Source organism: Oryza sativa, chromosome 5 (genome assembly GCF_034140825.1).
Source record: "Oryza sativa Japonica Group chromosome 5, ASM3414082v1".
NCBI classification, from domain to species: Eukaryota; Viridiplantae; Streptophyta; class Magnoliopsida; order Poales; family Poaceae; genus Oryza; species Oryza sativa.
In genome coordinates this window covers 23,294,342-23,309,956 of record NC_089039.1, presented here as the reverse complement: position 1 = coordinate 23,309,956, position 15,615 = coordinate 23,294,342, and the positions used below count along the sequence as shown (strand labels likewise).

The window sequence follows — 15,615 nt, the reverse complement described above, 5'->3', positions numbered from 1 at the left end:
AGATGAGGAGGACTTAAGAAAAATTGTTGGCGATGCTCTCACATCGATCGGCATGTGCCCTCCATCGATTCGGAGAGGCTACATTTTTTTCGTTTTCTGGTGCAATACCATGTAGCTGTAAGCCCTACTCTCTCCGTCCCATAAAAAACTAATTTAGAACTGGATGTGACACATTCTATTACTATCCCATAAAAAACTAATCTAGTACTGGGTGTGACACATCTTAATACATGAATCTGAATATACATCTGTTCAGATTTATTGTCCTATAATATATATACGGTTTTTTTAGACGGAGGGTGTATACTTCTCCGTACGTCTGTTACTGAAGTCCGTGAATGTTTTTACTAGTCTGTAACTGAAATCCAGGTGAATGTTTTTTGACTCGGTGATTGGCGTAGACGAGAGGGTTGAATGAGTTCTGGCAAAACGGGTATAGTTGCATTACCGCTTTCCTCAGTGCGTCATTACCGATAACCAGAATGGAATAATCACGTTTCGTCAGAGTCAGATAACCCGCCAAGGACTCGACGGGATACCGGCATATCGCACTAGCTGCAACAAATCATAACAAAATCAGATATCGCACTAGCTCTGCAACAACGAACTATACCAAAATCGAAGGGGAAGAAGGCTCATCACCACCGTCGAAAACGACCTGCACCCACCGCCACCGCCACCGCCGCCGCCGCCGCCGGCCGGCCAAGGCCAACCACGCAACCCGCCGTGGCCGCGACGCTCCACTTCCCCCCTGACTCCGTCCTCCCACCCGCCCAACCAACCGACCGACCAACCGAGTGAACAAGTGACCAACCACCACCACCACCACCATCGCCACCACCGTCTTCGATCTCTCTCCGCCTCTCCGGCATCTCTTCACGGCGGCGGAGGAGGAGGGAGCAGCGACGATGGCCGTGCCCACCTCCGACCAGCGCAAGCGGCGGCCCTTCCTCCTCTCGCTGTCGCTCTTCCTCCTCGTCTCCGCGCTCCTCGCCCTCGCCTTCCTCTTCCTCGACCCCTCCGCGCAATCCCTCTCCGTCCTCTCCTCCCGCCTCACCGCCCCTACTACGACGCTCGCGCCTCCCGCGGTCGTCGCCGGCGGCGCCGAAGCCGGGGAGAGCGCCGACGCAACCGAAAAAGCCGAAGAGACCGCATCGCGACCAGACGACACCGCCGCCGCCGTCAACGCCGACGCTGCAGCAGGGGAAGGTGGTGGAAGTAGCGAGTCGCCACGGCTCGATGCGGATAAGGGCGCCGCCGCCACGGAGGGAGTGGCGGATGACGACGGCGGCGGTGGCGGGGACGAGCCGGCGGCGAAGGTGAGGTGGGAGACTTGCAGGCCGGGGAGAGGGGTGTCGTCGGCGGACTACATCCCGTGCCTCGACAACATGAGGGCGATCAAGGCGCTGCGCTCGAGGCGCCACATGGAGCACCGGGAGCGCCACTGCCCCGTGGCGCCGCGGCCCAGGTGCCTGGTGCGGGTGCCCTCCGGGTACCGGTCGCCCGTGCCGTGGCCGCGCAGCCGTGACATGGTGAGGACCTCGCGCGCTTGCCTCCGTCGGTGAGGGAGGGAAAGTGGCTCTGGCTGTTGATACTCTTTTCCATTTTTCGTATATAATATTCCTTAGTGTTCATTACACTCTAAGAACATTCTCTGTTATCTTCTGTTTTAGGAAGCTACTGTCGTGAGGCAGAATAGAGAATGCCAGATAAGAGCTGTAATGTTGGGTGTCAAGCAGATTGTGCTTAGTGATCCTTTAATGTGGCTAAATTTCCTTTTGTGCATATACTATTTTAACCACTAGTATCGTTTTATAGGCTTTCAACTTTCAAGGCAGTGAGTGCAGTGTGTGTATTTATGATAGTTACATGAATATCTTATGGTTAAGATGCCATTAACTGACTATTTGAAGCCATCTCATTTCATTTCCAAATCCAGATTTGGTACAACAATGTTCCTCACCCTAAATTGGTGGAGTATAAGAAGGACCAAAACTGGGTAACAAAATCTGGTGACTATCTTGTCTTCCCTGGAGGTGGAACTCAATTCAAAACTGGCGTTACAAGATACATTCAGTTTATTGAACAGGTAGATATTACTTTGAAGTACCTTGATGTCCAAATGAGTTGTTGGTCTTGTGAATTAGGACCCTCCTTAGTCGTATTCCTGTTGTTCTTTTCTTCTACTTTATAGTATACTGGCAATTTCAATATTGTCAATTTTTTTTATTCTTAGACTTTGAGGGGGCTAAACACAAAGGCTATGCTTGCATTGACTCTGTTGGGGTTCGGTAATTTGAATGTAGGACTGCTGCCACCAGTTCTTTGTCATAAGTCATAACTTGCTGTTTCTAATGTCATGTATAAATTTTGTTTACAGATAATGCCCACCATTCAATGGGGAACACACACAAAAACTGTCCTGGATGTTGGATGTGGTGTTGCCAGCTTTGGTGGATACTTGCTTGACAGGAACGTCATTACCATGTCATTTGCCCCAAAGGATGAGCATGAAGCTCAGATACAGTTTGCATTAGAACGTGGTATTCCAGCATTTCTAGCTGTTATTGGAACACAAAAACTTCCTTTCCCTGATGAGGCATTTGATGTTGTCCACTGTGCAAGGTGCAGGGTCCATTGGTATGCGAATGGCAAGTATTCTATTACTTCACCAAATTTATAAGAAGCTACCACAGTGTCTATATTATTTTCTCAGAAAACTGTCCGTTTTGGTTTCTTGCAAATTTCTTTTTTAACTATTATTTGCTACTGGGAATTTGCAGGTGGAAAACCATTGTTGGAGCTTAACAGAGTTCTCAGGCCTGGAGGATATTACATTTGGTCTGCAACCCCTGTCTACCGTCAAGAAAAAAGAGATCAAGATGACTGGAATGGTTTGTGTGGTGTCATGTTCTATTATCTGCCAAGCATTCAGCTTAGAATATCACCCAAGAAAACTTTTGCTTAGTACTTTCCTAATGAAAATAGCCTAGTACTTTTGCTTCTTCCCAAAACAATGTTTACTTAGCAAGTTAACATTTGTCGTTTATTTGGTGGGTTATATCTGTGTTCACTGAAATATCCATTTCACATGTGGCAGCAATGGTTAAACTTACCAAATCAATCTGTTGGAGAACAGTGGTAAAATCTGAAGATAGTAATGGAATTGGTGTTGTCGTATATCAAAAACCAGCATCAAACTCTTGCTACCTGGAGAGAAGGACAAATGAACCCCCTATGTGTTCTAAGAAAGATGGGCCCCGTTTTCCTTGGTAATTTATAGCTCATATCCTTCTCTTTCTTCCCTGTTCTCATAAAGTCAGATTGCATCTGATCTTGTAGTCACCAGTGGCCTATTTCTGATGATTACTTATTGGTTCATTGTCAGACAACAGTGAAAAGATAGTTACTAACCTATCCTGCTTAAATATGTTTTAGATACCGTTAATGATCTATAGTGTATTTTCTGTTTGGTGACATGTATACAATTTATCTTTTGCAGGTACGCTCCTCTTGATACATGCATTTCCAGTTCAATTGAAAAGAGCAGCTGGCCCCTTCCTTGGCCTGAAAGACTTAATGCCAGATATCTAAATGTGCCTGATGATTCTTCAAGTACCGACGAGAAGTTTGATGTTGATACGAAGTATTGGAAACATGCCATTTCAGAAATATACTATAATGATTTTCCAGTTAATTGGTCATCCACCCGCAATGTAATGGACATGAATGCTGGTTATGGAGGGTAAGAAAACACGACTTTCTGCTGCTTATTCCGCGAAATTCTCTTGGATTGACTTTTAGTAGAGTTTTAGTGGTTCAACTTGGGATGGCATGTTTTGGGGGGGGGGGGGGGGTCTATACGAGGTGCTTGTTTCAGTCAAATACTTCATTCCTTTCTTTTAGAATCACTACAGAAATGCATTAGACCATGTTCTGGCATTGTTGCTGTATACATGGAGATCTAGAGATTTAGTACATGATGGTTGAACCTGAGTTCTTGCCATTCAATCTGAATATGTAGTTTTTGTTAGAAAGATGTAGGAACTAATCATTAAACATAGCTTGAACTTGTGCATTGCTTCAGCAATGGATTAAATGTTGCTCTTATTTGTCCATTTGGACCCAGGTCTCTTTCCTATATGGGGATCAGGCGAACATGAAACTTAAATAATGATATTAAAGATCTTAATATGGCTAGATGCTGATCTACATAATATATGTTATCAAACAAAAACACGACTTCATTTCTTGTTTTGGATGTTAATCAATCTTATTTTGTTGAACCAGTTTTGCAGCAGCACTTGTTGATAAACCATTATGGGTAATGAATGTTGTTCCGGTCGGTCAGCCCGATACTTTGCCAGTTATTTTCAACAGAGGCCTTATTGGGGTATATCATGATTGGTGTGAATCTTTCAACACGTACCCACGGACCTATGATCTCCTTCACATGAGCTATCTTCTTGGAAGTCTTACAAATAGGTATGCAGCGAGGCCTTGAAATATTTACTACTTTTGCTCCATTACCTCATAATCATCTAGGGTGATCTTTGCATCTTTATTTTAGGTGTGACATCATGGAGGTAGCAGCTGAAATAGACAGGATATTGAGACCTGACAGATGGTTTGTGTTGAGAGACACCACAGAAATGATAAAAAAGATGCGGCCAGTTCTCAAGTCCCTGCACTACGAAACTGTAGTTGTCAAACAGCAATTTCTTGTTGCTAAAAAGGGTTTCTGGCGTTCTGGCAAGTGAGCCTCCTGATCAGAATGACGCTCAAATGTTTTCAGGGTAGTCATCAACAGCAAACAATTCAATTGATTCTTTACATCCCTATTGATTAGTTCTTTATACAGAAGACAGAGTTTGATCAAACCAAGGATTAGGCATGTTGATTCTACAAAATACTTATACAGAACAGTTAGTTCGACAAAAATACATATACACATCTTGTTTATGGGGGGCCATTACAGTAATAGGCTTAGGCTAGTCCACTAGTGCTCACAAGTTTGTAATCATATTATTATTCTTTTACATTCAGAAACAGATACTTTTCAGGAAAACATTATGCTCTTTCACGAATACATCCTCTGTCCAAAAAAAATCAAACTTTGGCTATGAATCTGAACAAGAAAATCAAACTTTGGCTATGAATCTGAACAAGATTCATAGCTAGAGTTCAATTCTTTTTGGTACGGAGAGAGTATATGTGATCTGCTTGCTTCGATCCGTGATGCAATGTAAGCTTTGGGCCATTTCTGTCTCGCTGAATGGAGGCTAGTGTACCCCTGGTGTAACGTACCACTGCTTAAAACTCTGAAGCGCGTGTGGTACTTTTTACCTCGCACGCGTACACGCGGCAGGGCGTGTCGGTCGCTGAGTGCCCGGCTCAGCACCTGGTCAAAGATCGCCGGCCGGGACCCCTCCGGCCCACGTTTTCCGCCGGCGGGAAGAGACATCAGTTAAAGCAGTGCGCACGCACGCACGTAAGGAGTACGTACTTACGATGGTACGAACGTACGCCTGCCGCCCGCCCGTACATGCATGCACATAGGAACCCAAAACAAAAATTATCGAAAGTTTAATACATATTAGTTAACATGCTATAATTCAGCTAGAATTAAATAATCCACCCAGGGTACTATAAAGCCTAGCACTAGTACAAATCCGAGCATACCAATCGATTTATATGTGACGGAGGTGGCCCGTTACAATAAAGTTATTCATCTTTGTCAGGTTGTAAAAAGCCCCATCGCAAAGACACTGAGTTAGGGCTAGGCCAGTCACCGATGACTCTCATCGGTTACGGGGATTGGTTGCAGCTCATTCAAGGTAATCGGTGAATGATCGATACGATACCCTATCACCGATAAGAGTTATCGGTGACGGACCCAACGTTACGACTTGACAAAGATAATTGTGAAGCCCATCACCGATGAGAGTTAATCTTTGATGGGGTTTGGTTGTGGCCTGTTATGGATAGCTAGCTCACATTATAAATCCCAACCCAGTATACTGTTCCCTAGGTAATAATAAACAAATTACCACTACAATTTTTGTGTAATATATAGTTACATATATTATATCTATTTTTTTTCATAATTTATAGATGGATAAAAGTTGGATGTATGGAAGTGATCGCGCGAGCCTGGAGTATAGAAGGGGTGTTGCCGATTTCATAAATGTTGTAGAGCAAGACAAGAACAGAATGAACGATTAATAGACGACGTGCCCATGCTTTGATTGTAGGAATAAGAAGATGCTTAACAATAGTGCTAGAATACACACGCATCTTATCTGTCGAGGCTTCATGAAAGGTTACTCATGTTGGACCAAGTATGGAGAGCAAGAGCTAGAAAATATTGGGGATGAAGCGGACGACGGTCTGAATGAGGAAGACACAAAGATGATATGTTTGTTCAATCCCTGTTGGGTGATCATAGGGTGGATGTCGATAATGATACTCTTAAAACAATGTTGAGGACCTAGCTTACAACGAGAAAGACCATGAGAAGTTTATCGGTTGGTGAGTAATTCCGAGACACTTTTATATGCTGGATGTGTGCGAAACACACAAAGTTATCTGCAACCTTGGATATGATCCAGCTTAAGGCAAGTAATTGATAGAGAAACAAAAGTTTCATCCGTTAGGGGTCCTAAAAGATTCCGACAAAGACGATGTCAGTTAATACTACTTTAAAAGGCACTCACTAGTGGTGGTGGCAGTGAATCTATAACTGTCACCATATCACTACTTTTGCAGTTTTTATAAATTAGCCCATGATATTTTTTGATGTTATGGGGAGCGTATCCTATGCACATAGACCCTCACGTAATACACACCGTGTACACCAACTAAAAATTATCACAAAACTCTAGAAAAAATTATACATGTACTTCCAATAGTATTACATCTATGTGCAAAGTTGCATCTTCAAATTTATTCTATATAGAGAGTAAAAAAAGATAAAATTTTGACAGAATGACAACCTTAAAACTGTCATATTTTTTCTGTTCTAAAATATAATGAATTTGATGTTAAGATTTTACCCCTAGGTGTAATAGTATTGAAAAACATGCAAATTTTTTTAGATTTTTTTATGACATTTGTTAGTTGGTGTGCACGTGTGTACACATGAGATCTTGTGTGCATAGGATATGTTGCCGATATTGATGGTGTTAGTATTTATTACAAACAACTAACTACCACATATTTAAATAGGCAACCAAGTAATACTAACATATTTGATTAAAAATGTATCTTGTCTATGGCATATTATGATATTTTTTTTTACTCATAGCTAGCAAAACATGTGCATTTTGATAGTGCGTGTTTATTATACTACCACTCTACCAATAGGTACGTATAATTATCATATATATATATATATATATATATATATATATATATATATATATATATATATATATATATATAACACTCACTGTCACGGGACGATTTAAGTAACGATCGATCTGTACATATATACATGCCTGTATGTATAACGACCGTGCGAGAGTACGTACAGTTGCGCGAGTTGCCCACCGTACGTGTATTACGTAACGTATACGCGCGTACGTGATCGATCTATCGCCGCGCTGGATCCACCTGCATGCGTACCGTTTTCTCAGCGCGTACAAACCATTATTTTACTAGTTTGTCACAATTACTAGCTAGCTTGCTCTGTTTGGCCTACCTCTCTTATATCTAACCTACAAGTGCAGCTATAGTTCTAGCTCGCATAGCCGACGGTCGTCTCAGTCTCGTGTCCCATGTCAAAATCGATTCTCACCATCAAATCCGGTCGAATCTTTATCAATCTTCTAATTAAGATTGGTTGATGATTTTTGATACACTCGATCTTCTCTTTCTGTTTTTATCAAAATCGAAGTGAATCCATAAAACTCAGGATAAAAAAAAGGTGAATAGAGATTAAATTCGGTGAATTAAAACGGAATTGAAAGGAGAAAAATTGAGAGCAGTGGAGAATTAACTTTTACAATTAATTGAGAGAAGGAACACATGGGGAGGCAGTAACGAACAACGCTGGGTTTTAATTTGGCCCACGAGGAAAAAAATATGGCAGATAAAAAAACAAATCTAAAAAAAGGTAAAAATAAAACAGCGGATGGAAAAAAGCGGACAGAAAAAAGGCGAAAAAAAGATGGACGGAAAAATAGCGAAAAAAATATACGGACGGGGAGAAACGAAAAAAGCAGAAAATATGGTGAGAAAAAGGACGAAGACGGACAGAAAAAACGAAAAAAAAGGACGGAAAGAAAGAGAAAAAAGGCGAAAAAACGAAAAAAAGGAAAACGGTGAAAAAGAAAAGGAGTTTTTTTTACTGGACCCTTGCTTATTTTTTAGTTAGGTATATACATATAGATATAGTAGTTTACAGTAAATTAGTTGTGTGTTGTATGGCACTAGATATCGATGATGAGCTGCCAAAATTGTCTAACTACCTACCCTCTTACTAGATATATAATATTATATAGTACCTATTTTCTACTACATACTTAGAGAGAGGATCCCAATATACAAGCGTTGGGTGTAAGAAGAGAAGGGTACACTAATTGGATATGAGATCTCTAATGGCTATACTTCGTCCTTCGTCCTGAAATATTACAACCTACAAATCTGGACATAGCAATCTAAGTTGAAACATTCTAGAATGGATGTAGTAGGTATTTGCTTGACGTACGTTATTTATGAGGGATGTAGTAGGTATTTGCTTGACGTACGTTATTTATGAGGGATTGTATAGCTTTTAGTCACATGATAATACCCATAAATTTAGTAGCTTTTAGACGATCCAGACCACATTAAGATTTGTGCAACTGTGGTACCCTACCCACATTATCTTATCTCTCTTCCTCTTCCTATCTTTCACATGCGCACCACTCGAACATATGTCTCCTATGCCTGAGCTAGCGTGTTACCCTCCCAGCCACACTACTGCTGGTGAGACCTACCACTAGTCTCCTCCACCTCCTTCTCCCCTCTCCTCCTCCTCCTCTTTCTCAGTTGGGCAGCGAGAGCTAGCTTTCATCCTGCCTGTCTTCTCCATCTCCGGTGGCTTGCGCCATCGAGATGCCCTTGCCTCCTAACCACTCTAGATATAATGCCCTGCCGCTAACCCCATCAACCATCCCCCTCTAGCTTCATCTGGCCTCGCCGCCTGTCCTTGTCCGTCACGCAGTGCTAGTCTGCCGCCTCCCTGGAAATCCCTCAAAGCGTAAGGAATCTGCCCTCTTTCCCCTATCCTAAAATCCTAACCCTCATCTGTAAATTCTTCATTGGAGTCTGGTGTCACGAACAATGGGGAAAGATGAAAGGATAGTTAAGGAGCTAGTTGGCTGCATCGGTAAGCTACCCTCCCTTTTATGTTCTTGCCTTCCCTAGTCCCCCTCTCCCTTGGTGTAAGGTTGAAGACGACTTCCTAGCCATTAGATTAAAATCTAACAGCGAGGAAACATGCAACCACATAGAATCTAGCATATGCATTTTCCTATTTCGAAATCTTAGATTTGACATACACATCTAAGTTCAATGCATGGATGTACCTAACCATCATGTGTTGTGTATGCCAACACCAACATGATCAAGAAGTAAAGGATTTTGAATCTATGAATCGACTATATATGATTTGAGAAAGCTATTACAGAATGGTCACATGGATGTGACAGAGAGATGGCTAAAAGAATAGTAGAGGCAATTTCCTTTTCTTATAGAAAAGTAACGCGGGAGGGGAGGGGTCAAGGGGTTAACATAAATATGGACTCATGTTCAAGTTGTTTAATTTGATGAATCGGTCCATCCAAAATACAACTAAACTGTAATTTATGCCATGTTGATATAATAATTAAAAATAAGAATTTACAGGGCTTGGTCATTCGAATCCTTTGAGCATATACATTAGTACGTTCCAAATATCAATATCCTTATCTGTACAATGTGGCTCGAAAGAGACATTCTACTTTGGCAGAGGTTATGAGCACCAACACCATTGAATTTTTTTTATTCCGACGATCAATTCTAGGGCCAAAGTTAGTTGAGTGGAATGATTTGATTTCTCGACTAGCTAACATAACCCTGTCAAATGAAAAGGATTACTTTATTTGGTCGCTTCATAAAAATGGCTATTTTTCAGTCAAATCCATGTATAATGCGATCATCAATTCCAATGTAAGAATCCGTAAGAAGATCTTATGGGAGGTAAAGGTACCACTAAAAATCAAAGTATTTATGTGGTTTCTTCAAAAAAAAAAGTAATCTTGACGAAAGATAACCTCGTAAAGAGAAAACGGAGGGGAAACAAGCAATGTTGTTTTTTAATGCACAAGAGACCATCTAATATATTTTATTTGACTGTCATGTTGCACGTTTTGCTCGGCGATGTGTCTTCTTTGCCTTCAATATCCCCCCTCCCCACAATGCAAAAGATATTTTTGGTAACTGGCTAAGGGGAGTGCCTAGACCCATAAAAAGATTGATTTTATTTGGAGCTAGTGCTCTATGTTGGTTAATTTGGCGATGCCGTAATGATATAGTTTTTAACCATAAAAGAATGCCTAACATTATGCATGTTATCTTCATGTGTTTCAATTGGCTCCACTCTTGGTGTATGATGCTTTCACAGGAACAACAGAATACTATGCGCAATGGTGCTACACGTTTGGAATTGGTAGTCAAGAAACTTTTATTCCAGTTTGGATGGCGTAGTACCTACAGAATTTCGTGATAGAATCTACATGATTTTAAAAAAAACATTATCTTAGTAGATCATATTATCGGCAGAAGTTGGAGGTTTGTCCCATCTCGCCTTTTTTAAGTTCTTTTCTGTTCACTTCTGGACTTTTTGGCTGTGTGCCTACAGGCAGGGTCCGGAGATAGTAACCCATTTTCATTATTAAAAAAAAAGAGTACGTTCCTCACTCAACGATACCAGAAACTAGCTCCATGATTTCGATCGGATCGTGTATATTGGTACAACACATCCGCTTTGCATGATTTCATGCGCTAGTAAATCAAACCAGCTAGCTGGCTATATATATAGGAAGAACCATGAACACGCATGCATGTGTGCTTTAACTGTTACCCCTAATTAATCAAATTATGCATTCCTTGCTAGCTTAGTACTGTTGTTTAGCAATTCTTTAGGAGGCGCCACAAGCTATTTTTGAAGTGTAACATCTTAATGACCGTAAAATCTCTTTTTCTGTACCGAACAGCACATATACGTACAGATACGTGATCTCTTCCTTTTATTTTCCCTTCTCTCTGTCCTTTTCTCTTACTATTTCGTTGTCAGAGCGCCATTGGCATACACTGTAAGAGCTACGCTGGCGATATATTCGACTTCATATTTCCTGTATCCTCATCATAAAGTGTTCGTACATATGCTATCATAGCGCATAATTTTGTGGGAAATATAATTAGAAGTAATCTTGATCAGACCCCACTAATTCATTCCAGAGATATTGAGTGCTCCCTGCACTGGAAAAAGAATCATTCTGCATTACCTTTGCTTAACGTTGAGCTCATAGTTATTCTATATCTAGCTATGTATGGTACACGGCCCTCTCAAAATGAAAGAAATAAAATAACACAAAATAGTACAAGAACAGGTATTGCAAGTAGAATGATTGGGGGCACCTAACTAATTACTGTACTGTTTGCAAATTAAGGGATTAAGTACTCATGTAGTTACACTATAAAAACGACATATATCTATTGTTTATTAACACGATCGATTGAGAGGCCAGTATGATATGGATCAGTGTACAAATAATCCATAAAACTGTCCAATAAGTTTCTATCTGCCAATAATTTATTGGATTACACATCTCTATCAAATCTTAGAGGAAAACAAAGGGCAAATGAACCACTAACTGGAAGTATAAATCAGATCGAACTGTGTTCTCACCTAAAGCTGGTAGATATATAAAACTTAATGGAATGTGTACAAGAGCATTACCGGTTGGATTAATTTGCTTATATATCCAACTAGTGAAATATTTATGCGAAACACATTAAATTGTGTGCAATTGCTTCGTGTACGTTCTCGTATAAAATGAACATTACTGTTTGCTTCTTTATTGTGCAAATCATATTGAATTGGCGGTTTTAGAGCACCCAAAGTAATGATTTTTTTTGGCGGTTTTGACTGACAAGTATGGATTTCTTGACGCTCTGAAAAGTTTGAAATGGTCATATCTTTTTTTAACCAATAAAAACAAATTTCTCTTGCTCTCTAGACTTGGCGGATATTCCTTGAAGGTCAAAACTTATTATGCTAGCGGTTTTGATGTTTTTCTTAGCGGTTGGTGCCTCTCATGAAATGTATTGATCCTTGTATCCACCATAATACTAACCGGCCACTATCGAGTAATTAAATTGAATGATGACTAGCTAGATATATATATATATATATATATATATATATATATATATATATATATATATATATATATATATATATATATATATATATATATATATATATATATATATATATAACCAAGCGTACACATATATGTTCCTAAACAAACCAATATCTAGCTAGGTAATTAGCAAGGTTCAATAGTCAATTTGTACGTAAGGACATTTGTTACAGAGAACTAATATTTTTTTTTAATTACAACAAGGATGAAAAGATCGCTATTAATTAATTAAGCTGATCAAACATCAACAAGCAAAAGTTGCATTGTAATAACATATATTATGAACGACTTTATTAATAAGGTGCTATGATGGGTAGTATCCATCCTAAAATATAATAAGCAGATATCATATTCCTCTGTGCGTAAGATATATAGTTACGCAGTCACCTGCATCTCCATGCCATTAGCACAAACTAAACTAACAAAAGAAATCTAGCTAGCAAAACAAGATGTACCCAATTAATCAGCTGATGAAAAGCCCCAAGTGGTTTTAAGGTAATTAAATTCTGAGCCCTTCAAATTACAGAGCCTACAAAATCGCGAACCACTTCATAACTGAACTCATGGATGAATGATTACCATAGCAGGTGTGTGTTAATACACTGGTTGCTGCTTTATGGCACAAAAGAAAAGGATAAACAGTGTTTTTTTTTTGAGATGGACAGTGTTTTTTTCGTAAGTACTCGATTGGGTCCAATGGCATATTTTCTTCTTGGGCAAAAGCTGCATGCATATGCTTTGTGTCTTCAATCTGCATGCATATTCTTCCTCTCAACCACAGTAGCTACACTGTACATATATATATGTTCACCACACCCTGCACAAGCTGCAAGCTAAGCTAGCTCTGAAAAAGAAGACAGCATAGCAGAATGTGGAAGCATTGGCCGGGCTTTGTGCAGCTGCAAACCACATGCTTGCAGTGTCATATTACCAAATAACACAATTTGCGTCGTGCAAGCAAGGAACCATGTAGTAGTAGTACACCTAGCTAGCTACATTGTCTGATTGTCCACATATATCTGCAAGTGTAGCTAGTCATCACTGATTGGTCGTTAATTCAGATATCAGAAAGATACAAACACCAAACAACACCATATATATTAAAACCATCTCCTTCATTAATATATAAATCAGCTGAGACGTACACATGACGTCTAGCTAGCTAACTGCATCTCCTTCCGCCTTATTAGTTGAGTGAGCAAGCAAGCAACCGATCAATCGATCAAGATCGAAACTGCAGATTATTGATCCATCGATCGTCTAGTGGCTAATCAGTCCGGCCCTCCTGCTGCTGCAGGGGTACCAGCATATGCATCTCTTCAGGTAGCAAGGACGACGACGACAGCAAGGAACAAAGCGACGAGAATTGGGGGTAGCAGCAGAGCAGCTATAGCTTGTACGTTAGCCTAGCATTGCAGCGAATGTACGGGCCCAAATTTTTATGTCATGCCCCCAATCATCACATCTCGAGAATCCAATGATCGATGCTTGCTTGCGTTAGATAATTCCTTCTAGCTCCCTCCTGTTCGTACGCCCCCACACACATTACTAATGCTGTGCATTAGCAGCAGCAGCAACAACAACAACAGAAAAAGATATATAAAATCACTCGAACGAACGTTTGCAACGCAACCCGATCGATCGATGATCGAATAAAGCACAAGCAACCTGCATGTTATAGCTAGTGTATGTAGCGTCATTGCAGTAGTACTCCTAATATTATGATTAGCGCAGCAGTACCCCTAATATATACTATTATGATTAGCAGCTAGCTAGCTGCTAGTACTAGCCAGCTAAATTAACAACCTAGGAGTATTGAGGTTGCTTTTATAGTAGTAGTAGATGAATCTAGCCTGTACGGATCCAACAAACATGTACAGTACTCCTACAAAGCACCTCAGACCTCACCTAGTTTTAGGATACGTACGTGCAGTGAAACATCAAAATATTAACCACTAATAATAATTGAATAAAAAGGGGTTAGTACTATAAGAGTAATATTAATTTTCTTGCTGAAGATAATCAACTCAACTGCCAATGGTGAATGGATCGCGGCCATTCCACGGTCTATCCCAATAAATTTGGGACAAGACCTGGCATTATGAGGGAAATTGAAAGCAAGCACTGCACGCGGGGAGGAGGTGCAGTTTATTTTGCCAACTGCATGCCCAGGCAACCACCTTCACCGTGGGTGGGGTCATGGCGAGAATGAAGCTATAGCTAGCAAGTGGAGGAGGAGGAGAGGCCACAGTTTCCATGGCGAAAACTGGGCGAAAGTGCAAGCGAGAACAGTTTCATGGTCAGAGAAAACACACGTACAGTGGCGAGGAGTCCAGAGTTAGGTCTTGTTTGGGGGAGCTTGTCCCAGCTGCAGCTTTTCCCAAAATCTGCTTATGCTAGAAGCTGTCCCAAATAGTCTACAGCTTCTAAGAATCTGTAGTTACAGATTCTGAAAAATTAACCAAGAAGGCAGAAGCTGGAGAAGCTGGGTTTCAGAGCTTTTCCAAATTCTCAAAAGTTGGCTACCAAACAGCTGCTTCTCAGAATCTAAAGCTCCACACCAAACAGGCCCTAGCTAGGTGATGAGTGATGAGGGAGGGAGAGGGGCATGCAAAAGACAAGACCAGCGAGAGATTCATGAGAGCTAATTCATTCTCTCTCTCTCTCACTTCTTCGCATCGGTCATCAGGCGGGAGGAGCGGAGGAGGAGGAGGCAGGACGCAGGTCTAGCTAGCGTGGGCGATGGCCCACTCCTCCTGCGCGCTGCGAGAAAGTGAGGGAGAAAAAAGGCTAGCTACTGTTCTTCTTCCTCTCCGTCCACCTCTGATCTCATTCTCCCCCCCCCCTCTCTCTCTCTCTCTCTCCTCGAAAAAGAAACCTCGCTGCACCCAAATGTGAGAGCATTTCACAAGGAAAAGAAATGCAGATGAGAGAAATATTGGGACCAATGGATCACAATCAATAGTATATTCCACTTCCACATGAACTTTGGGGGTGTGTTGAACTGTCCATTATCTAGCTAGCAAGGAGGCAAGGTCACAATGGATCAAGAATGTGTGTGTGAGTGTGTGTGTGTGTGTGTGAGAGAGAGAGAGAGAGAGAGAGAGAGAGAGAGAGAGGAGACCTGCATACATGCCTCGCCGACGGCGTCGCGTGCAGCTGT

General features: G+C 41.1%; 1 protein-coding gene across 1 annotated transcript; it reads left to right on the top strand.

The window, feature by feature from the left end:
• The first annotated feature begins 598 nt into the window (after positions 1-598).
• Positions 599-5,089, top strand: LOC4339078 (probable methyltransferase PMT23). Its single transcript, XM_015782178.3, has 8 exons — positions 599-1,532; positions 1,940-2,089; positions 2,381-2,651; positions 2,784-2,894; positions 3,101-3,272; positions 3,503-3,745; positions 4,291-4,485; positions 4,571-5,089. The coding sequence occupies exons 1-8, from the start codon at positions 909-911 to the stop codon at positions 4,758-4,760; spliced, it is 1,956 nt and encodes a 651-aa protein (XP_015637664.1). The 5' UTR covers positions 599-908; the 3' UTR covers positions 4,761-5,089.
• Positions 5,090-15,615: the final 10,526 nt, after the last annotated feature.